Source organism: Lontra canadensis, unplaced genomic scaffold (assembly GCF_010015895.1).
Source record: "Lontra canadensis isolate GAN:19392208 unplaced genomic scaffold, GSC_riverotter_1.0 scaffold24, whole genome shotgun sequence".
Lineage (NCBI taxonomy): Eukaryota > Metazoa > Chordata > Mammalia > Carnivora > Mustelidae > Lontra > Lontra canadensis.
In genome coordinates this window covers 19,731,943-19,759,492 of record NW_022631018.1, presented here as the reverse complement: position 1 = coordinate 19,759,492, position 27,550 = coordinate 19,731,943, and the positions used below count along the sequence as shown (strand labels likewise).

General features: G+C 41.9%; 1 protein-coding gene across 6 annotated transcripts in view; it reads left to right on the top strand.

The window, feature by feature from the left end:
* Positions 1-27,550, top strand: part of DNM3 (dynamin 3) — a 516,334-nt gene that overhangs the window by 194,598 nt on the left and 294,186 nt on the right. For all 6 annotated transcript variants that reach the window (XM_032862979.1, XM_032862977.1, XM_032862981.1 and 3 more), the window contains 5 exons: positions 3,478-3,620; positions 6,618-6,753; positions 9,293-9,360; positions 12,943-13,081; positions 25,027-25,113. In XM_032862979.1, coding sequence (XP_032718870.1) covers positions 3,478-3,620; positions 6,618-6,753; positions 9,293-9,360; positions 12,943-13,081; positions 25,027-25,113 — 573 coding nt within the window. The remainder of the gene's footprint in view (positions 1-3,477; positions 3,621-6,617; positions 6,754-9,292; positions 9,361-12,942; positions 13,082-25,026; positions 25,114-27,550) is intronic.

Below are 27,550 nucleotides of genomic sequence, written 5' to 3'. Positions count from 1 at the left end.
CCCCTTTCCCCACGCGGATAGACCTGGGCCTCCATCTTCCCACATTCCGTGCACTTACAACCTTCTTGAATAAAACCCCAGTGCTCTTACTTGGCTACATATTTTCCATCTCCTAGGGAAGTTAAGCATCATCCTCAGGGTACGCCGGGCCGCTCCCTGAGTTATGATTGTATTGACTCATGTGGCGAACAGCTTTTCTCACAAATAGAATCATAAGATATGCTTTAACTTTTGTTTATGAACTTTAACAGTCAACCAATCAGATCGGTATTGAATGTCCTAATTGTTTGCTCCTAGAAGGTATCAGTAGAGACTAACAACATAGCAGGCTACTTGTGACATTGGACCTGAACCCTTTAGGCAGGGCAATTGAAGAAGTTTTAGAAAATAAGAAAGCAGGGGTATAGTTCTATTTCAAGTGACATAACGTAGACTCATGTAAAGTTTGTGTTTTTTTTTTCCTTTCCTTTTCTTTCTTTATTTGTTTATAATTTTTTATTTTTTTTAATAATTTTTTATTAACATATAATGTATTATTAGCCCCAGGGGTACAGGTCTGTGAATCACCACGTTTACACACTTCACAGCTACTCACCATAGCATACACCCTCCAAGTTTGTTCTTTTTAATTAAGGGTAGATGAGTATTTAAAAGCCATGACGTGGTGCTATGGTTGTGTCCTTTCACAAACACGAATATATTTTAGAGAAGGAACATTGGCTTGCCACACGAAGACCGTAATATTCTACCAATATATGTAGTTTTGTAGATTACTGCTTTCATGCCTGTATAGGTCTAAGAGAAACACAAACTGAAAAATTCTTAGAGAAAAATCACTAAGATGATTATGAAGATAAAGTTGGAAATAAATTAGGTTGTGAATACTAGAAAAGTAGAAAGACTGTGACTGGCTATTTGGTTATACAAATGACCCCTAAATTATGACATGACTGGATTCTGGTTGACTGAAAACCGAATGGATTTTGTACTGAAGATCTCTCGTTTCTTGGATAATCAGTTTCTTTTTTATTGCTTCAGGGATCTCATACTGTTTGAAACTAGGGTGCTTCCATGGTTGATTCAATGTGCACTGATACCTCTGGCCCTGAGGGACAGTTTCTGTGATGAAAACTGGAATAGAACATGACATTTTTGAGTCATGATGGCTGGAGGGCAGTGAATGAAGGAGTGAGGTATGAGATGAATTTGGAGAAGTAGGCAGAGGCTGGATCTTGTAATATTTGTAGGCAAGGTAAAGATTTTTGTTCTTATCCTAAGAGTAGTGGGGAGTGAGTCATTTAAGGCATCTGAGTAGGGGAATTACACAATCATAGCTGTGGATTAAAAATGATCATGGTGGTTCCAGATAAGAAGATTAGACATGAGAAGTTAGGAGTCAAAGGAAATGACGATAGCTTGGTCTTGATTAGGGCCAGTGAAGACGAAAAAAGCCAGAATTGAAAAATGTTTAGGAAAAATCAAAAACTGGTGGTAGATTAACTCTGGTGGGTGATGGAGACATGAAGTCAAGGATACATTCCAAGTTCCCATATTGTTTTGAAGTCACCGAGATGGAGAATCCCGAAAGCAAGATTAGGTGTTTGATTTCAGACTTGCTGAGGCTGAGGTTTCATTGGCACATCTAAGAGAAGTCAAGTCCATGGTCTAATACGTGTGCCTGCTGGAAAGATTAGAAGTCTCGTCTGTAGATAACACACTGGTAGTTACAGGCATTTGAATATTTATTAAAGCCATGAGTGGAATAAGGTTACTTTAGGAGGAACAGAGAGTGAACAAAGAAGAAAGTTAAGACTCAGATTCAAGGAATATTGTTATTTACAGGTCTGGTGGAGGGGGATGGCTTGGCAAAGGAGATCTAGAAGGTATATCTGAAAGTTTAGGAGAAAAATGAGAGGAACTAGGGTCACAAAAGCCAAGGAAAGAACTGTTTCAGAAAGCCAAGAGTGGCCCACAGTATTGCTTTTGCTGTTGAGATATCTGAGAAGCAAAAGGTGGAAACCATGTGTTTTTATCATTTACCACTCACACGGTGGACAGGTAGCCGCTGGTTTCTCATGGTCACTGTTGCTCTTCAACTTGGGGGTTTGTGAGGTTGATACTGGGAATGCTGTCCTCCCCATGCTTTTGTTTGCTGCTTCAGAGCTGTAACAACAGCATGCTGGGAAGTAACATAAGTCATAACTGTGGGCAAAGGTCTGATAGAGTTGTGAACTATTACATTTAAATAACTGTAGTGAATAAATATAGTCAGGTAACCTCCAGTAAACATAAAAGTGATTTAGAATGATTTCTGCAGTCAATCTGGGTTTTTATTCCCCTTTTAACTTATGATTCCTTTTCATGTATTTCTCTGAAGTTTACATTCTCCTTCTTTTGATTCAAGTTTATTCCTTAACCAGTTTAAGAAGATTATCTTTTTTATTCTTTCTTTCTTTCTCTCCCTCTCTTTTTTAAAGATTTTACTTATTTGACGCAGAGAGAGAGAAATCACAAGTAGGCAGAGAGGCAGGCAGAGAGAGGGGGGAAGCAGGCTCCCCGCTGAGCAGAGAGCCCGATGTGGGGCTCGATCCCAGGACCCTGAGACCATGACCTGAGCCTAAGGCAGAGGCTTAACCCACTGAGCCACCCAGGAACCCATTTCTTTTTCTCTTTTAATTCAGACTTTTGTTTAACTGCTTGTGATAGAAAGAACGTAAGGCAGAGAGTGAGCCAATCTGGGTTTACATCCACCTTTGTTCTTAATTAAGCATGTCCTCATAGACAGTCTCTTGGAGAATTTTTCATCCTGCTGAGCTTGACGTGCCAGCAGATGATCTCAGGGGAATTGCCAAGTGGATGGTAAAGTGGAGATGTCCAGAGCAGAGAGAGCGAGAGAGCGAGTTTTCCTTTGCTGGTCAGGGAGCTTTTGAGCGCACCCTCCTGAAGGCGTAAGCCAGTGAGCCACCACCACTAGACTGGGGCCGAGAGGCGGGGCAAGCGGAAGCTCCTGTCTGAGCTGCAGAATGGAGGGGACATGAGCAGGTGCCATGTACCTACAAGTTCCACTAGTTACAGGTCCCGAAACGTCCGGCAGTGCCTGTAACTCCAGCTTCTGCTTTTCTAACCTCATTCTGGCCCAAGGCTCCCTTCTGCAATCTAGGTAATCAGATAACTCGGTCCCTCCTCTAGTGTTATTAGGCAGCCTCTGTTAATGTCAGTGCATTTTGACAGGGTATTTCCAGCCCAGCATGAAGGGGTAGCCCAAGTGAGGGGCTCCATTTGAAGGAGTTTTGAGCATCTCCTTAAGGCCAGGAGAGAGCCGGAGTTCCTTCTCATGATTTACCTACATAGTCATTCTCAAATGTGTATATGTGTATGATTTCTAAGTTTTAAACATTAGGAAAACAAGGAAGGTCAATTTTTGTTTCGTGAGTTAATCTTTAATCTGTTATGTCTATACAATTCTGTTTTATTTAGCAACTTACCAACCACATTCGGGACACCCTCCCAAACTTCAGGAACAAACTGCAGGGACAGCTGCTGTCCATCGAGCATGAAGTGGAAGCCTACAAGAACTTCAAGCCGGAAGACCCCACCAGGAAGACCAAGGCATTGCTGCAGTGAGTCCCCCTTACCCTCCCCTTGCTCAGCGCTTGAAACGAATTCTTCTGTTTGCTTGGTCTCCGTCTCTTCGTCATGCTGTTTTCTAGGTTTAACAGAAGAAGCAATAAGGTGACAAGACTGTGTGTGTTAAATAGCAGCCTCAAGGCTTTTGTGTTCTTGAAGAATCATTGTTAGTCTTACTCTGTTACCATATATTGAACCAACTGTCCAACCCCATGTCCAGTTTCCCATGCTTGTATCATTGGATTCTGTAAATGAGTCAAACGCATAGTGATAACTCAGCAGGTGTTTGCCCTTAGTCTTTAGAAGTGAACGAAGATCTTGTCGACAATGTTGTCTGTCTTGTACAACTGTTTCTACCGATGCCATTCGTTCTTACTATCTTCTTACGTCTGTTATTTCATGTGATTTAGCTGTGTACATTTTTCAGTGGAATGAGACCCAAGGCTTTAATAAAGTATGGACAGTAAAGCCACATTTAAGTATCTTTTACCCTTTTTGGTAATGATTTTAATGTAGCTCTTTAAAAACACTAATGTGAGAACTGCCAAGTATCTTTTTACTCCTCTGTATCCCTGAGAGGTCTTGGGTAGGACAGCAGAGTTGGTAGAGAATTGCGAGCTCCTTCTGTCTTTTATCTTTCTTCCATTTTTCGGCCCCTCGCAGCTTCATCTGTCCTTTTATCCTTGTACTGCCACTTACCTCAGTCCCTCTCAAACAGAAGACCCTCTGCCCAGCTGATATTCTGGGGCACCCTAAGTCCATTTCCAAAGATGATGCTTCCCATCTCTTGCGGTCCCTTTCTTCCTGTACAGCCTTGTAATCAAGATGCCCTTAATTTGGTGTTCAAAATACATGACAAAATTCCTTTCTTTGTGGAGCTATTTCTAAATGCTCAAATTATTTAAGTAAAAATTCAATGTAACATCTAATGTTTCCCATTTAAAAATATAGAATCATACAGAGAAAAGGGTTTTTTCTTGGATTCAACTCTTTCCTAGTTTATCTTTTCCTTTTTATTCTTGGCTTTGGTTAAGCTCCTATAAAAACTCTTCAAGTTACAGAGAAAAGAAAGCTATTCCTGTTTAGGTCCTAGGTCATCATCGTAACATCCAGCTGAAACTACTCTCCTTACAAATACTAGTCTTGCCTCTGTGACTCCACTGGATTCAAATTACAGAATTTTCCACATCTGGATTCTTCCCTAGCAGGGGGGCTGATCAGCTCCTTCCTCTCTCCCTCCATCCCTTTCTTTTTTCTTTCTTCCCTCCTTTCTGCCTGCCTCTCTTCTTGCCTTCCTCTCATCTCTTGTGTTCGACTTGGTGTCTGACTCTGTGCTATCTACTGGCGATTCAACGACAACTAAGACTTCTGTCCTCAAGAAGAGGCCACATTAGAGCAAGGGAGACAGATATATAAGCAACTAACTGTGTTAAAATCTGATAAATGCTATGTTTCTGGTAAGTGTAAACTGTTGTTGGAGGCCAGATGAGGAAGCAGTTACAGGTGAGGAAGGTTGTGAGTTCGCAAAGGAAAAGGTACTTTAAGGAGAACCTAACATATGGGGGAGGGTGTCAGGCGAAAGAGGAGGACAAGAGAATAATGTGAGATTGTTCGCAGCTCGTCTCAGTGGGGCAGGGGGCTGGAGTGTAGGCTAGAGGTAAATTTCCTAAAATTTCCCAGTGTTTCGGTGCTTTCTCATGTATGTACCTTCTCAGGTGGTTAAAAATTAGATGAACATGGGTGTATGCATAAACATAGCTACATCAAATTGTGTTCTGGATTTTCTGGCCTGATTTGCTGTTGTAATTCATCCACGATTTTGATGAAAGAGAATAAAAGATACGAGTCTTAGATGGTTTGAATTTTTTTCTGTTGACTTTCAAATTTGAAAGTAGTATCAGCGTGCCAGAATTAGAATTTCTACATCTAGCAGTCGAACATGCAAGTAGGTTGTTCTTTTCTCCCTGTTATATATTTCTTTGATTTTTACCAACTACCTTAAGGTAACTCACTCCTTAGTTGAAGTTACCGAGTGTCTCTCCTACACTGGCCTGGTGGGGCGGTAAATAAAATGTGTGGCGCTTGCCCTTCGGAGAGAGGCTGACAGGGGAACGAGAGTGATGGACCCCACCAAGTGCTGTGCTGCCAGTAAGCCGGAGGACCAAGGAAAATGAGCCAAAGGAACCAGGTGCGGTGAGGAGTGGTGCAGACAGGACCGTGGAAAGCTTCCTGAATGAGTAATGCTTGAAATGAGTCTCGAAGTGCAGATAAGGATTAGGCAGGCAAGGAAGCAAGGCGCAGAAAGAATGGTGTTCTGAAAAGAAACGAGTGGAGAAGCACAGAGACGTGGTGCACGTAGGGGACTGCGGATGGCTTCTTTCTGGTTGGCCTGGAAGGCGAATGGGGGTGAGTGGTGACAGATGGAGCATCCAGGGCCAGACCACGGAGAACCTTGTGTGATGGCTTAAGGAGTTTTATTATCCAGTTGTGAGAAATCATTGAAAAACAAGGCTAGAGCTAGCTGGAGAGCGGGATGGGGCTCCCCAGTTTGCTTGTCTGTGATGCTGGGGGCAGGGCGGAGGGAAGCTGGCAGAGCAGGAGGGCGCGGTTAACGCACTAGGCGAGTGTGAGCTCATAGGAACTGAGGAGCATTTTGACTCTTCTATGTAAAGTTTTATTGTTTAATTTTAATTCCTAATTGAAATATTTTAAAATACCACTTTATGGTTTCAACTAAAGGGACAGAATGCACCGAATGACACAGATACTTATGATATGTATTTTAATTAACTGCCTAAAATAAATCTTAATAACATGTATGTCATATCATTACACTTTTGAGTGCTGAGTGGCGTGCAGTGTTCATTCTGCCAGTAGGTGCCACTAAGAACACTCGGAAAAGGATCCCAAGGGCTCACATAGTAAATGAAAATGAGAGATACAAAGCCTTATAAGTGTAACTTGAATTCACTTCTCTTCCACAATTACAGGATGGTTCAGCAGTTTGCTGTGGACTTCGAGAAGAGAATCGAAGGGTCAGGGGACCAAGTGGATACCCTGGAGCTCTCGGGAGGGGCTAAAATCAATCGTATATTCCACGAACGCTTTCCTTTTGAGATAGTAAAGGTTTGTACCAAATGTTATTTTTTTCCCTCCTTTCACTTCATTTCATTTCCATGTCCTTTTCTGCAACTGTTCATAAAACGTCATGGGAGTGATATAGGACTCAGGTCTTTGAATAAAAATCTTCATGCTCAGGTGATGAAATTTAGGAGAGAAGTATTTTCTTCTGATGGTTCTGGTTTTATTTATTTAATGGGGTCTAACAGCATTTCAAATTATTTCACCAGATACTAATTGAGTTCCTATGAAGTTTATTTGTTGTCAAATTAATTTGAAAATATTTCTTGAGTACCTATTCTGTGCCAAACTTCCAGGTGCCAGTGATGAAGACAGAGGCACTGTCCGGTGGGGTTAGGCAGAGAATTTTACAAATAGACAAAGTAAGAAAATATCAAGTGTCATTATGTAACATAATGTTAGCCAGAGGGGTTGAGTGAACCACTTCTTTTTTTTTTTTTTTTTAAGGTTTATTTGTTAGAGAGAGAGAGAGGGACAGCAGGAGTGGGAGGGGCAGAGGAAGAGGGAGAGAGAGAATCTCAAGCAGGCTCCCTGCCGAGTGCAGAGCCCCGTGAGGAGCTTAATCCCAGGACCCTGAAATCATGACTGGAGCTGAAACCAAGGCTCAGATGTTTACCTGTCTGTGCCACCCAGCTGCCCCGAGTGAGCCACTTTTGATAGAGCATTTCAGACAAGGTCCCTCCGAGTAGCAGACATTGAAAGCTTGACCAGAATCGCATGAAGAGGTCAGGGGTGAGGACCTTGGGGAAGAGGGTCGTTCCAAGGTAAGCAGCCGAGGGTGAGGCCCTGCAGCAAGCGTCTGTACTGTGGGTAGAGAACAGATGAGGCTGGTGCAGAGCGGATGAAGGGGGAGGGGGGTATGCCGTGAATTCAGAGCAGGGATGCCCAGTTAATGCAGGGCCTTCCGGGTTCGGTGAGATATTCACATATACTCATGAGAAGTTAGGGGAGAGTTTTAAGAAAAGTTGTGGCCTGATTTGGTGGATGATTTTAAAAGAACACTCTGAAGACTGGATCCTAGAGGGGCAAGAGTTGATTTAGGGAGACAAGGTGAGTTAAACAATAGGGCCAGAGCAGGAGTGAACCCACTTTCCATGGGCCCTAAAGTTTATACAGTTGGGAGGGGCAGACTTAAAGAAGAAGAATGCAAAATTACAAACACACAGTTAGGCATAGGGTCTTGGAAGGTATTTCTGTTAAGAGAGAAGCCCTGAACCGTAATCTTCTTTAGCTTCGCAGTAAAGATGCCTCAGAACAGAATGATGGAGACAGTGGTTGGGTCTGTGGGTTGGTAGGGCTTGGATTGATATGGTGGATGCAAGAAAGGAAATTCAAGATGACTCCTAAGGCTTTGGTTTGTACGGCAGCAAATGCTAGTGACTATTGGCTATTAGATGAGGGAAACTGAGCAAAAGCGGAGTTTGTGTAGAGGTATGAACTGAGAGTTTTATTTTGGCTCTGCTTAGGTTGGCTTACCCATTATGTGGCCAAGGAGTATTAGGGACTCTGCTCCTTGCTTCACATACAGAGGGAGGGTGTTTATGTCTCGGTGTGGGAGGTGAATGGGTAAACAGATAGTTTCATTAAAATGTGCTAAGTAAAGTGATAAATTTCAGCACAGGGTGCTATGGAAACACAGCCTACGGACCTGAATCCCAGCCTGAGTGTGTGAGGGAGCCTGGCTTCTGAGCTGGGTTTGGAAGGATGAGCAGCTAGTCAAGCAGGAGAGGGTTGAGGGAGGGTGTTGGGGCCTGGGCTTGTTCCAGATCAAGAAGGAGGAACAGTAAAAGCTGAGCTGTGGCCCACAGGGTGTGGGCAGGAAACTAAAGCAATTAATCGTTCTACAGTATGAAGTATGAGAGGGGCGGTGCATAGACAGTGATACTGGAGAGGCCAGATCTCAGAAGTCAGAGACTGAACCAACTGTGCTCTTGATACCCTTTTAGGTCTGAGCTCCATGACATTTTGATCCTAATTCCAAATAGCTTTAAAGTACCTAGAACTTTTGGGAAGTTTTTATGCAGTCATCCATCCTGCGTTGGATTGGTAAAATATTATTAATTTCCTCTCGTAAAGAGGCCTTGAATGCAGGTGGTTAAAGTGGCCGGGGAGAAAAGACAGCCATCGTTAATCTGAGCACAGCTGGACCGCTGTTGCATGTCAGGTGACACTCTTATTTATGCATTTGTCTCTGAATACATTTACTACATGCAGCAGAAGAATGGAGAATTGTGTATTTCAAATGAATGGCCAGATTTATGTCCAGAAGGCATCCTTTATGCACAGCACTCCTGTCTGTAATAGAGTTAAAATCCACTACACTAAAACTCCCAGAAATCCCCAATGTTCTGTGTTGCCTTGAACTTTATATAAACAGATGTTTTGACCATCTGGGTTTAGGTTAGGAAAGACATGAGTATCCATTTATTAATAATGAAGTCAAGTTCTTCTCATTTTTTAATATTCAACAATATTGTTATTCAAAGGAATTAAGTGTCATGACTGGCTTGTTTCGTATCTGCAGATGGAGTTCAACGAGAAGGAATTGCGAAGAGAAATAAGCTACGCAATCAAAAACATACATGGTATCAGGCAAGTGATTCACATTTTCCTTGTCTTGGTTCAAACTACTAAAAGAAAATTAATGTTTATAAGTGGCTGGTGAAGTAGCCTTTCATCATCAGAGCAGAGTAGCACAGAGGTGGGAAGAAGAAATAGGAGACTCTCACTTGAGTTTAATGGTAATTTCCTGTATTGTCATACTCGCAAAAGAAACCTTTTCAATTAAAAAAAAGGAGAAACACTTCCTGCGCTCAGAGCACTATGTTCTGTACAGTTAGGGACTTGCCAGTGAGCAGGACCCTGTACTCCAGAGCTTTGCGTTTTATGGACGGAGGCCTGACCTGAGCATAAGGAATCCTTCCTTACCCAGAGACACGACAGAGAAATTTCGGCTGCAGTTGGGGAGGAAGTTTGGGAAAGACGAATGAAGGTGGTGACTCTTGAGTTGAACCTTGCCTGTAAAGAGAACAAGAATGATTTTAACAGGCGACGGTGTGCTGTGTGTTTGCACGCGCGTACGTGTGTGCGAAACACGAGAGGCTGGCAATTGTTGAGGGGAGAGCATAAGAGAAAGGGCTTGACGCGGAAAGATTAGTGTGAGCAAAGGCATATGGGTAGGGAGGTGCCGGAGGGGCTCGTGGAGTGGGGAGTCACGCACTTTCACTGGACAGGAGAGCAGCGGGACGTGAGGCTGCGAGGGGAGCTTGTCCTTTGTGAGGAAATTCGTGTGAATTTTCCCTTATATAAAACGGGGTTATTCTGATTTACTTTTTTTTTTTACTATGTTATGTTAGTCACCATACAGTACATCATTAGTTTCTGATGTAGCGTTCCGTGATTCATTGTGTATAACACCAGGTGCTCATTTACTTTCTTTAAAGCACTTATGGTAAGAAAAAAATGAACTTAAAACACACATTTCTTGAGATCGGGTACAGAATTTAATGGAGCTTGTATTGAATGTCCTGAATTTAAGGTACTGACCTTCAGTTGCCTACTTCATAGGTGCTCTCCTGTGGAGGAGGTGTCCCCTGTCTGCTGGCCACTGTACCTTGGCTTCTGCCACAGGTCAAGATGAGACTATTTTGGGAGCAGAGCCTGAGAGGGCAGAGTTTGACACTGAGTATACGCGTGAAAGGAGTTATGACATTTAAATCTCTCTCCTTTTAACATTCACACAGCCTGCTCTGCATGTTGCAAATAGGATAGGTAAACATGCATTCACAAAGTAAAGGGGAGAAAACCTTCTGTAACCAAATCCAGTCTTTTTCTGACTGTCAGTAGGATTTCTAAGTTCCCTATTTATTCTATTCTGTCTCCCCCGAATCTCGGGTACATTCGGTATAGAAACTGTGTCTTGCTCTTGAGCTGGGCATGGCTGGTACTCAAACATGTTCGTCTGATGAGTACTGTGAAACCAAATCACATTTTTTGGGTCAGGAAGCATTTTTTATGGACTTACTTTACTGTAAAAGTAAAATACAGTATTTTTACTTGGCTTTTAAAACTTACCAGATACATTTTTGCTGAATGTAATTGCAAAAGCTCAGTAATTCCGTTCTGAAGATTTCTGATTTACATGCATACCAAAAGAGATGGGTTGTTATTTATTATTCTGGAATTAATTTGCCTGTACGATGATAAGAACGGCACAGTGTCCTGAGAATGCGACATGCTCATGGCGTGACTGCTTAGGCTCTTAAAGACACTTTACAGGAAACGTTTTGTTTCGGGTTGATTGTTAGATATTTGAGTAACAGAAGCCATCTTTGTCCCCTGCGGACCTAATCGTCCTTTGTTCTGTAGGCACCCCGTGCCAGTGGGGAGCAAGGGAGGAAGACAGTCCTTATGGGGCGAGCAAAGATAAATGCAGGAATGACCTTTCTACCAGGGTAGTAATGGGACAGGCATGCTCAGATCACTGCAATGCAAAATAGGATGTTGGGGTTCAGAGAAGGAAGACCTTGTCCGTGGCGGGACTGGAGAAGGCGAGCTGGAGGAAGTGGGTGCTTTTGATCTGGGCTTTGAAGCACAGGTGGGACTTGGATGGGCTGAAAGTATGGGGAGGGTGAAGTGAACCTCATGGACGGAGGCAAAGACAGAAAACGTTAGTGAGAGTGTGTTTGTGGAAAGGCCAGTGGTTGGGTTTGGCTGAGACATGGGGTGCCTGAAAGAGAGGAGGCAAATAACTGAAATGGAAGATCAGGGTCAGACAGGGCGATTTTTAATGTTAGCCCAAACAGTGTGGATTTCGTTCTGCGTCCAATGTGGAGAAACTGCGTATTGTGATACGGTACGATCACTACAGGTAGACAGAGAGGCGAGTGTAGGCTGCCACCGAAGTAAATGACGAGAAGGGACTAGAATAAAGCTGCTGGAAGGGAAGTATGAAAGAAATTTCCTACCAGAAGCACCACAGAATTGAGTGGTGAAGGAGCAAAGTTAAAGAAGGAGAAGTGAGAAGAGGGAGGGAGAAGGGCCTAGGGGTGGGCAGGATCAGGCACCAGGGTCTGGGGCCTACAGGGCATGAGGGTACGCAGGGTTCATGGTCCCTCTTATGGTAGCTTTTCTCCACTGGCCTTTTATTTAGATGTAATCATTTTTTCGCTTTTTATCTCTTCTTTTTCACTTTTTTTTTTAATCTCTCTCTCTCTCTCTCTTTCACACCCCACCCCCCACACACTCCTGCTTTCCTGAGCTCCTGCCCAGCATGACAAAAGCATTGTTATGACACCAATTTGAATTAATTCTAGCCAGGTGAAAAGATACTTCCTATTTTGGTTGGTTATCATTCGTTATTTTTGTAAACTCACAATGTAGGCATCTTGGGTCCCAAGCTAGTTCCACTCAGCTGTCTTCCTTTGCCTCTAGCACCCCAGGACCCCAGACCAGGAACCACTGAGCTCACTATAATACAGCTCTCCTGGAAAGAAGAGATTGCGTAGTCAGGAACACTACTATTTCAGTGTTGACAAAATGAGGATTGTTTTCTGCTCTGTGAATGACAAGAGGGGGTTGCTTTTGGAATCCTTTAGATAGAGAAATGGAAATTTAGGACATCATTTTTATCATAGCATTGCTTTTTACTGCTGTGAAACAGTGAGATGAGATGAATTACAGTTAAACATTAGTTACAGGTTATATTATTCCAGGCCTGAAAACCTTTTGGGAACTGTTTTTAGGTAATGCTAATCATCTAGAGAATGAAATTTATTATGGAATATAGTAGTAGGGAAAATATTGTCATTTGTACCTTTGTAATAGTAAATGATACTGTTGGTGGAATAAACCACTGTGTAACTTTTAAACTTGCGTATTACATGCTTGCTTAAGTGGCATGTCAATGAAAACCTTTTTCAAAAAAGCATTGGATATTACTTAATTTAAAAAAATCTAGGGGCGCCTGGGTGGCTCAGTGGGTTAAGCTGCTGCCTTCGGCTCAGGTCATGATCTCAGGGTCCTGGGATCGAGCCCTGCATCAGGCTCTCTGCTCAGCAGGGAGCCTGCTTCCTCCTCTCTCTCTGCCTGTTTGTGATCTCTGTCTGTCAAATAAATAAATAAAATCTTTAAAAAAAAAAAATCTAATGTCCTGCTTTCTTTCTTATATTTCAGGACAGGGTTGTTTACTCCAGACATGGCATTTGAAGCAATAGTCAAAAAGCAAATCGTGAAACTGAAAGGACCTTCCTTGAAGAGTGTAGATCTGGTCATACAAGAATTAATCAACACTGTCAAGAAGTGTACCAAAAAAGTAAGTTTGAGTTATTTAACTTTCCAACAATTAACTTTTTGGTTTACCCATCTTTCCTACCCTGCTGCATGCCTCTCTTTCCCTGACCCCTCATTCGTTGTAAAAGGTAGTATGTTTGCCCAAGGGAGAGGATTGCAGAAAGTTATTGAGTAGGGATTGCTTTCATGGTTGATGGGCAGAGATGTTGTCTTTTGCCACCCAGTGCCAAATAGGGTTGCTTAAACCAGAAAGAGTATATTTTAGTCAGCTAATTTTTTTCCTTATTGCCTTAAACAGGTAAACATCACTTTAGAACAATTAGGTAAATGCCCTAAGCTAATTTTTCTTGTGGTGTATGGATGGGGATAATTGTCAGCGGGAGGGAAACATTGACATTGTGTATATCAGTAAAAAAATTCTTCTGAATTTTCAACAAATTCCACTTGAACCTGGACATTTTGGGAAGCAGCAGTGTAATGTAGTAATAAAGACCACAGGCTCAAAAAAAAAAACCAAAAAAACCCCACAGGCTCTGAGGTCCAATCACGCAGATTCAAATCCTGGCTCTGCTACTTACTTTCTGAGTGACCTTGAGTATCATACTTAATCCCGTCTAGTCTTGTCAATTTCCTTGTGAAAAGGAGATGATAATAACAATTCTATGTCCGGGAGGACGCAACTAGATGATGTCTCAGCCCATGGGGCACTTAGCACACTGAGTGACCATAGCAAGTGCTCAGGAAGTGGTCACTGGTCTCTAAATGGCCATTTTAGTAGTGTCCGATACACTTTATTTTGTGATTTTTGTTGAATCTATGACCTAGAGTAGTGGGGGAGAGACTTCCCCATGGGGGACTCATCACCGAGGAACGCGCAGGTGTGGTGCTGGATTCCACCCATTCTATGGGGCATGAAAGGGGATACCCTGTGTTAGAAACTGTAACAAGGGAGTTCGTGATGATGTTTAGGATAGGACAGGCCTAGCCCCATGGCAGGCAGCACTGGTACTTAATTTCTTGAAAGTAGAGATTGTTCTGGTTTTGTAGGCTTTGTTACCCTGCCCTTTCGGTATGGTTACTACGAGTAACCTCCCTGAAGAGCCAGTGGGAAGGAAGAAAGACAGATAATGTAGATAAATATGAATTTGGTTTCCAGTTACCTGGCGAGAAAATTCAGAGGAAGGAAGATGGAAGTAGTGAGAGAGGCGGGTCAGCTAAATGCCAGGACGCCAGTGCTAAAAGACAGAGAAGAAGGGGATAGCTCGGGGTCCGGAAGTGGCTCTGGAACCTCAGTCTTTTTCTCTAGACCCTTCTTCTTCTTCTACCTTGTTCCTTAATGTCCTAGTTTCTTTCCTCCAAAATGAGAAAAGCCTTAAGAGTTAAGGGACTGGAGAAAGGGAAAAGGATGCACGTGGAGAAGAAAAAAACTGCAGTCTTCACAGCAGCTCTCCACTTGAAAAACTCGGAGCCCCTTGATACTACTTCACAGTCGGATTTGTCCTTGCCTGTGGCTCAACGTGCAGTCACTCTTGCCACCTGGATAGTTAGAGCTCTCCTCACTGGCCAGGTGATCACCACCCTCAGCCCTTGGATGTTTTCAGCCAAAAGCTTCCCTTGAGATTGCCCCCAGGCTCCTGTTCCCACCGGGAAAGCTGTCTTTCTCCCAAGGGCCCATTGTGTGGTGTGTGTCCTCAAGCCCGCTGAGCCAGTTGTATTTCTTATTTTAATCATGTACTTGAAATGAAGAGCAAGTGAACTGATCAGACACAGAAAAGACTTTGAGTTTTGTTTCCATAAACCCAGCTTTGGAAAGACTTGGTAAACGTTAGCTGTAAAAGCTTTGCTGTTTGTAGGCAGGACAACGCTGGAAGAAGGTGGGGAGAGTGAGAAAAATCTAGATGGGCTCTGCATTCAGATTATTTCCCAAGTGTCTTCAGGTTCTCCCTCCGCTGTAAAGAAAGCCAAACTGGAAATCATAGATGAAGGATGTGGTTTATGTAAGACAGAAGACGCATAACTCCAATCAGCAGACCCATGTGCAGAGAACAGGCCTTGGCCTCACATCAGAAGATTGGCACATGTGTGTACATTTATGTTTTAAGTTATATAGAGTGTTTATGGTATGTATGAATCATTTTTTTTTTATCATTTCCCATTGTATCCAACTTGCAGGAAAACCAACAGTCAGTCCTGATGGCACGGGAAGAGACAGCTTGTTCCTGGACGCTTTCTGGCTTCTATTCTTTTGTTCTCTACCCTTTGAACCTCCCTTTCCATTGTGCTTTCTGGATCAATGGTAGTTGTCTTCTCAAAACACTGTATATTTTGTCTTAGATAAAACCTCTCTTTCTCCCTGAGATTATTGCTTACCCTGCCTCTCTCCTCACTGAACAGTATTTAACTGGCTCAACCTGAAGAATCCAAGGGCCCGCATCAGGCTTGACATCTGCCTCCTCCTTCTGTGGCTTCCAAACGTGATGCCTGCAGTGTCCTGTAAAACTCGTCAGGAAAGGCCCTAATGGTACCAGCTCCGCTGCTCCCCTGGACTCGCTGTCACCATCACATCCTAGTCACTCCCTTGCCTTTGTCAGGATATTTCGAACCTCGCTCACATGTTTCCTCTTCATGATAAGTTCGCCTTCAATGTGGATGATTTCAGTAGGGGATCCATGTAGAGATTGCGCCCAACACCCAACGCTGTTGTTCTTTGAGATCTTTGACTCCAGTGTCTCTCTATTCATTCCACACTAGTGGGATGAATGTTTTTTTCTTTTTTTATTTCCATGACCTCTTGTGGTCCTTGTGATCATTGACAAATGTGCTACCAAGAGATCCTTCAGAAATTTCAAACTGTAAATCTAAGGTTTTCAGAATGCTGACCACCCCTCCTAACTTCTTTAGGTTTTCAGTCAGTTGGAAAATCAGGAGAAAAGCTTAGAGGAGGACTGGAACTTAGTACCCACCTTGCTGCAGATAAATCTAGATTGAAAAATGTGCCGCTACTTGCTGCTGAAGGGGGAGCCTCCTGTTACTTCCTCTTCCCACAGCAAATCTTAAAGCCCTCGGTGGTGGAGAGAGTTAGATGTGCGCCCATGAGGAGTTCAGAGCACTCTGGCTCTCCCTCCATCTGCGGGAATGTAAAAGGTAAACGGGTAAGAGTCGGAGACCCACGTGTGAGCGGTGACTCAGTGCGCCCACCCGCGTGAGAGCTGAGGACTGATGTGTGTCAGGTTCTCTTCTTCCCAGGCACCATGACTCCCCCCGCCCCCCGCCCCTTTTTTCTGTGAGCTGGAGAAGTAGTAGAAGTTTCTTCCACAGGACTTCCCCAAGAGGGCAGATGTGTTGTTGAAAGTTCCTCCTTTACCAGGGAGGTGGGAAGCGTGCTGTGGAGGACGAAGTGAGGGGACAGTTCTTCCCTGGGCTAATGCTCTGCCACAAGCTCTCACCCTTCCAGTTCTCTCTCCCCGTAACCACGCTCTGCTGACCAATGTCACTCTTACTTTAACTAATGATTTCACAGAGAAAACAGCGGCCATAAATGGGAACATTAATTTCCCAGACTTCCTGGTATTCCCAGCCCTGCTCCTCCTTCCCCCGTCTCTGTTGAGGTGGTTTCGCCGTCTGGGGCCGGGCCCCTCTCCGTACTCTCACCCTCCTAAGGAGCTTATTCTTTTGATTCTTCTTTTTCTTAAATCATCACTTTCTCCGTCGCATTAAAAAAACAAACTCTACTAACTTAAAAGTAGTAACAACAATAACAAAAACCTATCTACTACCTTATTCTTCTCCTTTTCTTCATGTGAAACCTTCTTGGGGAAAAGGCAGTTTCCACTTGCTGACTTTATTTTCTTATCTCTAGTCAGCCCGTAACTCTTCCGAAATGTGGCTTCCACGCCACTACTCTATTGAGCAGTTGTGGGAAAGGTCGACTGGACACCCGATGGCTCAGCGCAGCACGCGCTCATTCCGGACGCTGCACACTGCTGCTTTCTGAAGCTGACACCCCCTCTCGTGGCTTCTCTTCCATCTTCCTCATGATCTTTCTCGATCCCTCCTCTGTCTCCTTTAGGAGTGTGTCCACCTTTCTTGCCTCTGAACACCAGAATCGCACAGAGCTTTCTCCTGGTTTTCTTCTCTTTTTACTGTCCTTTCTCCCTGCCGGATCACATTCGCCATAGCTCAGCCACCGCTTAAAATGTTCTTGATTCCCAAACCTGCAGCTCCGGCTCAAGCCTCTTCACAGAAATGGTCCACGCCCCACTCTGCTGCCGTTGTTCTCTTCCAACTTACGGCCCTGGACAGTTGCTTTTTTTTTTTCCAAAAAAAACTAGGTTACTCTGGTGGCCTCCTGACTAGTTTTTCTACCTCCAGGCTAGCCACCATCAAATCCATCCTCCCCACTGCTGTCAAAGTGGCCCTGCTAAAACACAGACTTGTATTTCGCCTGTTCCCTCAAAATTATGCAGTGGCTCCTCGCATTTTGAGAGTAAGGTACAGATCATTCACAGTTACTCTTAGTTTCACATGTGATCCCTGAGTAGACTTCTTGACCGGCATCTGCCGTCCGCTCATGCTTGCTTCAGCCGTTCCGAGTGATTTCACCATCCTTGTGGGATTTTCAAGCCTTTATCACTCACACACGAATGTCTCCTCTTCCTCTTGTCTTCACCTGCCATCCCCTCTCATTATTTTATGATGCAGCTCAGTCGTCATCATTTTCCTAAGAAATCTACCTGCAGCGTCTCTGTGAGTCTTCTCCCGATCTCTCTCCTACTCCCATTCGGTGCTTTAGTTGGTACCCTCTGTTTACTTCTATCACAGCATTTACGATCTTACATTGTTTATTTGTAATTTATTTGTTTAGGTGAATGTCTCCTCTTGTTGATTATAAGCTCCTTTAAAAAAAAAAAGCTGTGTCTTTTATCTTCTTATTCTTGGTTTCTAACATAATGACTAACCCTATAGCAGTCGCATTCTATAAATACTTATTAACGATTTAGATATCCTAAAGTTACCCTAATGCTGAAGAAATCTGTACTTGGTTTTAAAAGAATATTTTGGTCTGTCCTTTTAAAATAATAAAATTAGGGCAGGTTTTCTTTTCTTTAATTTTCCTTATTTCTCATTTTGATGTTTCTTGACTTTTGCCCTATTATCTTTACTTACAAGTTCTTTTAGTTTAAAACTGGTCTAATCAAAATCTCTTGCAAAGCAAAATAATCTTAATTAAAGTTGATTGTACCAGGACTTTATTATTTGACGCTTTTTGCACATGAGCCATAGATAATGTGATTATGTAATTTATCATCCAATGTATGACTCTTTTGATATTGAAAGGGGGAGCTATTAATATGTTCATTGGAGTGGAGGAGGAAAGTAAGACTGCCCCAGACAATCTGAAAGGCATAGTTTCTCTAGCTGTATCGAGAATATAACTATCTATCTATCTATATTCATGTATACTCTTAAGATAGTATTTTCATTTATAATATTTTTCGTGTTGAATGTCTTATGTGTAAAATATTTAGTTTTCTTCCCTTAAGCCACATAAACAAACATCAGTGAAAAACATGGGATTTATATTTGTTCAAATAACAAAGCACAAAGCTAGACTTCTAACTTGGGGGAATGCAGTCTTCTCAGATATTTTCTCCCTGTTATCTCTGGGGCACTGGAGGACAAAACAAGAACATGAGAGCTTTATGAACTGTTTGGCGTCCCTCCGGGGACATGTCAGTTTCAGAAGCGTTCTGGTGGGCATTGGTTCTGGTGGGCATTGGCTGTCAGATGCTCTCCTTTGCCCCCAGCTCTCCAGGGCACCCTCGCAGGGTGCTGAGGTTCTCTCAGGAAGCACTGAGAGGAACATCTTGTTTTTTGACCACATTTAGCAACTGTGCCATTTATTGGCCTCTTGGGAAACCACATTCTTGGATGGCCATCATACCAATTAATTGATTTTTTTTTTTACCCGGCTCAGAAAAAGGAAAAAAATTTTAAAAAGCTTTGCAAGGAAATAGAAAAGATGCCTTAGTTGGCTGTTAGAAATACAAGGAGAATTTTTCATTAAAAAGTGCTGTTTGAAGAAATACTGAAATGTGTGGCCTGTTAAGTGAGTAAATATCTCGTTCTGAGTACACATACTAATCAAGTGAATCGAAAGTCCTCAGTGCGAATTTCAAGGTCCTACGTGATCTTAATCCCTTCTCATCTCTAGGCTCCTCCCACTTGCCCCTTGGTCCATTCCAGCGACACTGGTCTCCTTGTTTCTTCAACAGGTCAAGGAGAGAAGATGGCAGGGCCTTTGTCCTTCTCATTGTCAATGTTGGAAAAACCCTGCCTCGAGATATTTGTGTGGATCACCCTGTTGCTTCTTTTCAAGTCCCTCCTCAAATGCTCCCGAATCCGAGTCCTTCTCTCACTTTTCTCTCTACAGTTATTCATGCCTCCTTTCAGACACACGCACGTGCAGCACTCCTCATCTACTCACCAAACTTCGTTTTTCTGTGTGGCACCTATGACCACATCGATTATACTCTGTATATCTTTTATTTTTCTCGATAAAAAATTTCCCCATTTACCTCTTTATTCTATTTTTTGACCTTTATTCTAGAATTATTTCTCATCTTTGATCACCTTTGTAAGTGTGGATCTTCTGCTTTTCCTTTTTTTCATAATAAATGTGATTATTTCATAATAATAAGTATTTTCTCATTTCCTGAATGAATCTAGCATTATGCTACACATGAATAAAGGATTACTAGGATTTGTGGGTAGGTTTTAATTCACAGAAATGAAACAAAATTGTTGTATGTTTTAATGAGCAGTAAAATCATTATTGCTACTCCGTTTGTAGTGAGCGGCCAACATTGCAAAGTTTATGGCTTTTGGATCAAAACAGAGCCCATACCTTTAGGTTAGCCAAACCAATCAACTCAAGTCATGTGCATAAAAAATTTTTTTTTCTGGTCTTTGGTTGATTTTTCTCCATTTATGTTTGGTATGGAACTATGGACAGCTGGTACCTAATAATCTGAGTCTTTGCTTGAGGCATTGAACTCGTTACTCTTGGAGGTGTGGAAATCTTGCCTCACCTTGTGTTTGTTCCAAGAGAAACCTAATGGCATGGCTCTCATGATCTGATTAATCAATGGTTAGTAACTTTTATAAGTGTATAATTTTTGTTTTATTGGCTAGAAAGGCCATTCAAGTGTTATATTCCCCCCCCCCAGGGAAAAATGTGCTCCTTGCTTAAAAAGTAAATTTTTATATTCAGGTACCACCAAAATAATTAAACGCTACCCTAAATAACACTTAAAGTATTGGCTTTTATTAAAACATTTTTTGTATTAAAAAACATTTGATACTACTTTCTCTCAGACCATAATTAAACTTTTCTCTCAGAATCGTATATTTAAAGTTTTTCTTCCTAACGTCATATGTATTGCATTCTTTCTACATTGAATATTCCTTATTACTTAAGAGTAGTCAGTATAATTTTAACAATATACTGTTTAGAAGTAATTTGTCCTTTGGTCAATGTCCAGCTCTGTCTGGAAGCTTCACTGTCATGATTTCAGTATCAAATCTTCTGAGGCCTTTTCAGAGCAGGTTTAGCCATTTGTTTTTGTGTGTTTTCCCTTGATTTTTATAAAATATTTCTCTCTGGTGTGACAGTTTATCTGTATAGTCAATCTGCTACTCAAGACTTTTTTAAAAAGATTTTATTTATTTGACACATAGACAGAGATCACAAGTAGGCATAGAGGCAGGCAGAGAGAGAGGGGGAAGCAGGCTCCCCGCTGAGCAGAGAGCCCTATGTGGGGCTCAATCCCAGGACGCTGGGATCATGACCTGAGCCAAAGGCAGCTGCTTCAACTGACTGAACCACCCAGGTGTCCCACAAGACTGATTTTTAATATCAGGTAGTTTGACAAAAACTGAGCATCAGGCTGGCTTATGGCAGTTGCCCAGTGAATCTTTGTTAAATGAATGATGGTCATGAAATGAGTTTAGGAATATAAAATGAGTATAACCAATAGCAAAATCTTAATTCCTTGATTCTGTACAAATGAATTTCTAGGATTTTAAATAGTTAATAGGGGAATAAATGTCTAAAGATGGTGTCTTCTAGATCAGTATTATTTTGGCATACATGATTACAATTTTGATTATTTTGACAAAGTAAGTATATTCTTAGAACTGCAGTCTTTAAATATGGTATTCAGAGCCAAAGAAATCGGAAATTATAACGGTTAACAAAGAATGGTTGAGGAAACTGATTATGCCTTAAATAAGAAACAATGAAGAGAGGCAAGGAATTGAACTGAGCAATCTGAGTCAAGTATTTTTTAAAACAAAGAAAAGCGTTACACAAACTGAGTGGGATCTCCCGCTGAAGGAACTCACGAAATGTGTCGGGAAGCCTGATCAGAGATCGCTCAGAATGTGAGGGGGACATTTGCCTTCTTATATATATTGTGAGAAGAATTGGGACAGGAGTGCTTCATTTGAGAACCAGCAATTCAAGCCAACATTTTGCTTCTTATGCTTCTACAGTCTTCCCAGATCACCCAACTAGACAGAAGCCATACCAGCTGCGTTACTGCCTTCAGCAGTGCCTCGGCCCTGCTCTGTGTAGTGTCCCTTCCACATTTCTCTTCCTTTGCCTCCATGAGGCGGGTTCTCTCAGTGTCTTCTCTTTCCCTTTTGTTCCACTTAAAATTTAGACTCATTTACTTTCCAGTTGTCTCAATTCTGGGTACAAAGTTATGGCTCTGGTGGGCTCTTCTCCTCGTGAAATTAATCCCATGGGTACTAAGCTTGGAAAGGTCAGGACACACACACACACACACACACTCACAAGATCAAACTTCCCATCACAGCCAGTAGATGGGAGGGTTCTTGGGTGATTCAACTTCTTGGGATATTCTTGCCATTTTGGCCTTTGTCTGACTTAATGATGGCAGCCTACCACCTGGGGTCCTTCAACGACCCAATACTTTTTTGTGTGAATAAAAATTTGTAGTGCCACTCTTTGGTGTTTTAAAAATAAGCTTCTGCTATCATGCATTTGCTGAATGCTGTAGAAGGCACGCCTGTTCTCCTGAGAAGACTACCGTCGTTGTGCAGCCGTTTTTCTGCAAGTGTGCGATTCTGTGTTTGTGTGACTGTTGTCAAAAAGCAAAGAGGCGCTGTTAGCTTGGGAGGCCCTGAGTGCAGAGGGGAAACAGGGGCCCTGGTGGCCTAGGCCAGGCTGGTGGTTAGGGTCAGATACACTGCCCAGGTTTGCACTGGGCTGGTGTGGATTGGCTATCTCTTCTATATTTACAACTTTTTACAGGCCCCACAAAAAATAACTTAGAATATTCTCAAAATATAAAAGGGCTCTGGGATGGTAGAACTTTTCTTGGAGAATGCTTCCAAAACTTGAAGTGGAAGCCCCATTTTTGTCCCGTAGTCATTCATGAGATAAGCTCCCAAATGAGAATACATCTTGGGACTCAGCTTGGGGTCCCAGTAACAGGGTGATGGTTTGGTGATCTCATGAAGAGACACTGGGCTGGGATTTTTGAGACAACCAAGGCAACCAGGTTTCTATGCTTTTATTATGATGTTATACAAGCACTCCAGGGTCACTGTAGAAAAATTTGGAGAATATAGGGAGTATATAGAAAAAAATGCAACTTATTCATAATCCCATCAGTCAAAGAGGTTATGCCTATTAATATTTTGTAGCATTTACATACATCTTTTTCTGTGTACAGACAGTAGATAATAGCTTCAGGAGGTTTAATATTTATTTGTGATTTGTGATTACTCTGGTTCCATGAAGATTTGCGGTTTGTTGTCTAGCTCAGACTCTGTGTGTGTGTACAGTTGGTGCATACAGTGACCTTGTTTGACCACGGAGCAGCCATGGCTCAGGGAGGCCTAGTTCTAATTGCTTAAAGTTAGGAGAATATTAGGTGCTATGGCGTTACTCAAGAATTTTGAGATTTGTTAGGTTTTAGGCTACATCCTTGAAGGATATCAAGGTGTATGATAGCCCATGACTGTGTGTAGGTGTGTGTATGTTCACCTATGTTCACAAAATTAGGAGCCTAATTTTGTTCACTTAGTCTCATATTATATCATATTATTTTATTTTATATTATTACTTATATTTTGTTATACATATATACATTATATTATTTTATAATATATATCATATTATATTATAAACCTTTACCATGTTATTAGATAATATTTAGGAATTGGATAGAATAAAAAATTAGGTATTGAATATTATTTGGAGTGACTAATTATATCCCATAAGTGGGTCTACCTTAGCTTATTTAATGTCATTAGAGTTAGAGACGCAAGTGGTTTGAAGAGTTTTTTTGTTCATTCATTTGTCCTATTGCTGCTATTCCAAGTAATACTGTCATGAAAGTCCATATTATTTTATCTCAGAATCATGTGAAGTAATTAGGTGAACAGACGTAAAAAACAGATGGCTTTGAGACTTTTTGATACATATTGCCAAGTTGCTTTCCAGAATGATCATTCTAATTGTCACTTCTTCAGCAGGTTTAAACTGTGCTAGTTTTGGTATACCTTCATTTGTAGTAAGGATTATAAAAATAATTACAGCGGTTTGACAACAATAGTTATTATCTTTCTTTGCATTACTTTGATCATTCGTGCAATTTAATATTTTTCTTCTGCTTACTGATCATTAAATTCCTTTTTTAATAAAATCCTATTCTTTGCCTGTTTTTATATTAATGTTATTCTTATTAATTTGCAAGTGCTTTTTAAAAAATTTTTGGCAAGTACTTTAAATAAGGATTGGAATTAACCTTTCGCTGGTCCTAAGTCATGAATTTGTGCCCTTCTCTCCATCCTGTTGTTGCCATCCCAGACCGAGTCACCCTCATTTCCCGTCTGAATTGCTTCAGCAGCCAGAATGCATAGCAGATCTGCAAGGACCCCCGAGCTGACCCGTTTGTCTTTCTAGCTTCGCAGTCGGATCATCTTCCTCGCTCTCTGCTCTGATCTTCCTTTATTTCTTTCACCAGTCATTGTCTCTGTCCCACGTTGTCTTCACACGTTCTCTGCTTGGAGAGCTCCGTTTTCCCCGCAGCTGCCCTGAACTTTACCTGACTGAGTCCTTCTCGTCAGGCCTCCTTAAGCATTCTCACAGGATCCCATTCTTCTTCCTTACATTGAAAACAACTGTGATTAACTCATTCCCTATTGTAAAATAAATTTTTGATAATTACCTGCATAATTTAGATGGGATGAATGATGGAAATGAGTTATTTGTGTACACACAAACACATCTGTTAGGAAAGAATTTAAAAAATATCTCTGTGGTTCATGGAATGAATCCTTCTCAAAGAATGGTGGGCAAGACAAGGGGCTCTGGAGTCTGAGGACTTGGTTGGAATCCTGGACCCAACCATTCTGAGCTGTTTACTCTTCGGCAAGTTACTTAACTTCTCTGGGCTTTACTTTTTTCCTTTGTAAACTGGGGTTAATAATAGAATCGATCTTTTATGATGGTTGTGAATTTTGAATGAGAGAATTCATGAGGTGTTTAGCACAGCCTAGAACATGGTAAGTACTCTACAAATGTGAGTAATTATTCTCCTTTTCATCCTCATTTCCATCTTCCTTATCTTTGAACTTTATCGAGTGCCAACTCTGTAGAGCATAGTAGTGGATGGTATTTGGGTTTCTGGGTTGTTGTTTTTCAGGAAGTCTCTCCACTGGTTGTAAAGTGTTTCCTATCAGATAATGTAGTTATTTGGATTATGGTTTGTGGACCCCTTCTGTCACTCTGCCATTTTTCTTTAGGATATTTTACTTTTGCTTCCAGATTTGCAATATGTACCTGCTGTAAGAGAAAATAATTTATCTTTAATTCTTTTTTTGAAGCATAACTTTTTGAGTATTAACACTCAGATCTGTGTCTCTTAACAGCTGGCCAACTTCCCCAGACTCTGTGAGGAAACAGAAAGGATCGTTGCCAACCACATTCGTGAACGAGAAGGGAAGACAAAGGACCAGGTGAGGGGAGGTTTCCTTGGCGGGAGGTCCTTGTGGGGAGTAGTAGGTCTCTCTCCAGGACTGTCTGATGGTCTCCAACAGTTGGCCTGTCTCTGAATGGAAAAAAGGCACTGGGAACACAACGACATATGTTTATTTGTACTTATTTATGAATTTTATCCGTGTGTTGCTATGCTAACATCTTGTGTATGTTAAAAATATAAACAAGTGTAAAAACTTGAGAAGGGTGGCATTTTGAAAGCAGTAGGAGGAGTTCTGTTATTTGTTTTTCCCTCAGTGCACTGTGGATCATCGTGTGTACCCCTAGCATGTACGTACCCCACTTTGAAAATCAAGAACCCAGACACACACCACATTTTTTCTTGAAGCAGGGATTCTTAACCTTTCATGTGCCCACAGATGGGTATCAGGATATTCATAAATTCCAAAAATGTTATGCACAATGTTTGGTGTTTGTGACTTCTTTTCTGAGGTGCTTATCCATGGAACCTACGATTGGAAAACAAAATGTTGAAGAACAGTTCTTTTAAACATTTCTGTTTAGTAAAAGCATATGGCTTGTAAGGCGTGACCTTAAAATTATCTTCTAATCCTATTTAGCTCCATAAATTAAAAAGATTATTTTATGGGAAGATAATACATTAAAAAAGAAAAGCTAAGAACTATGTGAAAATAATAAAAGCTTCTTAAATTTAGGTAGATTTTGTTCTTGGTTATTTAGAAAACATTATAATGGGAAGCACGGAGGTTTTCAAGTGCTCTTGGATTCCAGGACACAGCTGTGACAGCGCGGAGAGGACACTGGACTCAGGCCATGTGTTCTCCACAAAATAACAGCATGTTCCTGTGAAAATCACTCCTCAGGACTGTTGTTTTCTCATGTACAACATTGGGATGTTGGTCTGTATGATCTCAGAAGTCTCTCTAAGTTAGAACTCTAAGATTTTTATGCTTCTTAGGTGAGTTGGAAAGGCGGAGAGGGATAGCCAGGGGAAAAAAGGAGGAAGGCAAAATAGAAGAGCGAGACAAAGTGCAGGGAGAGAGACGCAGGCAACCTGCCACAGAGGGTGCCTGCAGGGGTGCGGAGGGCTTGTCGAGGGGGTGGGGGAGGCAGGACAAAGTGAAGAGACAGAAGGACGGAGGCCCAGTAGGTTGGGATATTTGATTCAGTAACAGCTCGCTCTCTGCTTGAGCTATGGGATTCATTGCTACTACTTTTTACCATTGTGCTTTGAAAGTTAATTAACCATTATTTATAGTTTTCACTTGTTTTCCAGCTTCTGCACCCTTGGATAGCTACAATAGCCAAAAGAGGAAAAAATAGGCGTTGTGACTTGGTGGAAATAAACAAACTAATGTTAACTCATGAGCCAGTGAAATGAAGCTGAGGGCCAGACATAAAATCCCGCCGCCCAAAGATCCCCCGCACATCTAACGTCGTCATGGCTGCTGTGGGACCAAGGAAACTTAAGTTCTAGTATCAGCCGTACTCCTGACTTAAAGTCAATAAGATAACCGTTTTAATTTAGTGTCTTTGTAAAATTCAAGGGATAATATATCCTACTTAACTCTTAGGAATCCTATGTAAAAACAATATTGAAGAAAAAGTAGTACAAGTATTATCTTAATTATAAGCAGCTGTTAACCTCTTCATGTTTCATGTTTTAGAGTTTTTGTTTTCCTAAAATGATACTCTCAGGCAGCGGTGTTGTTAGGATTGTGGGCTTCTGGTTCAGCCTGCCCGAGCTCGAATGCAGGCCATCTCATTACTTTCTGTGTAAATAACAAGGTACTCAACGTCTCATGCTTCGGTTTCCCCAACTTAACGTGGGGTAAATAATGTCCGTTAACTCAGAAGCTTTTGTGACGATGACGTGAAGTCACCCACGTACAGCTCTTAGTTCTTATTAATTTTAGTGGTTTTTGTTGTTTTTCCTGAAGAGCTGTGACACATAGGGTCTGTGAGAAAGAATTGCCTTTTCTGATTTCAAGAGAAATTGTCTTCCATCTGCAACTCTGAGGTAGTGATGAATCCACTCTCCAAGCAGGCGATAAGGGATGGGGCAGGTGTCTGTCTCCGAAGGGGCCATCTCAGATGGGCTGGTCTGACAGTTAATCAGTTAAGGACTTGAAGAAACTGGTGCTTGACCCCTGTGATATGGACCTGTGCAGTGTAGCAAGACCATGTGTGTTCTTAGTAACGGGAATATGTCCATGTGTATAGATCTCACGTACGAGCTCTGAACTCTGTGCTGCTTTGGGTCATGTGATGCTTCTAACTAGCTGGTCAGAGGGTGACCCATTTCCGCCAGCCTCTGTACCAGAAATGCTTTGAGGTGTTCTTGTAGTTCGTTCTCAGTTTTAAAAAAATTTTAAGAACACTATTAGCAGCCTCTGCTCTGGAGGCTTTGTGTGGGGGTGAAAGTATTAACAATGA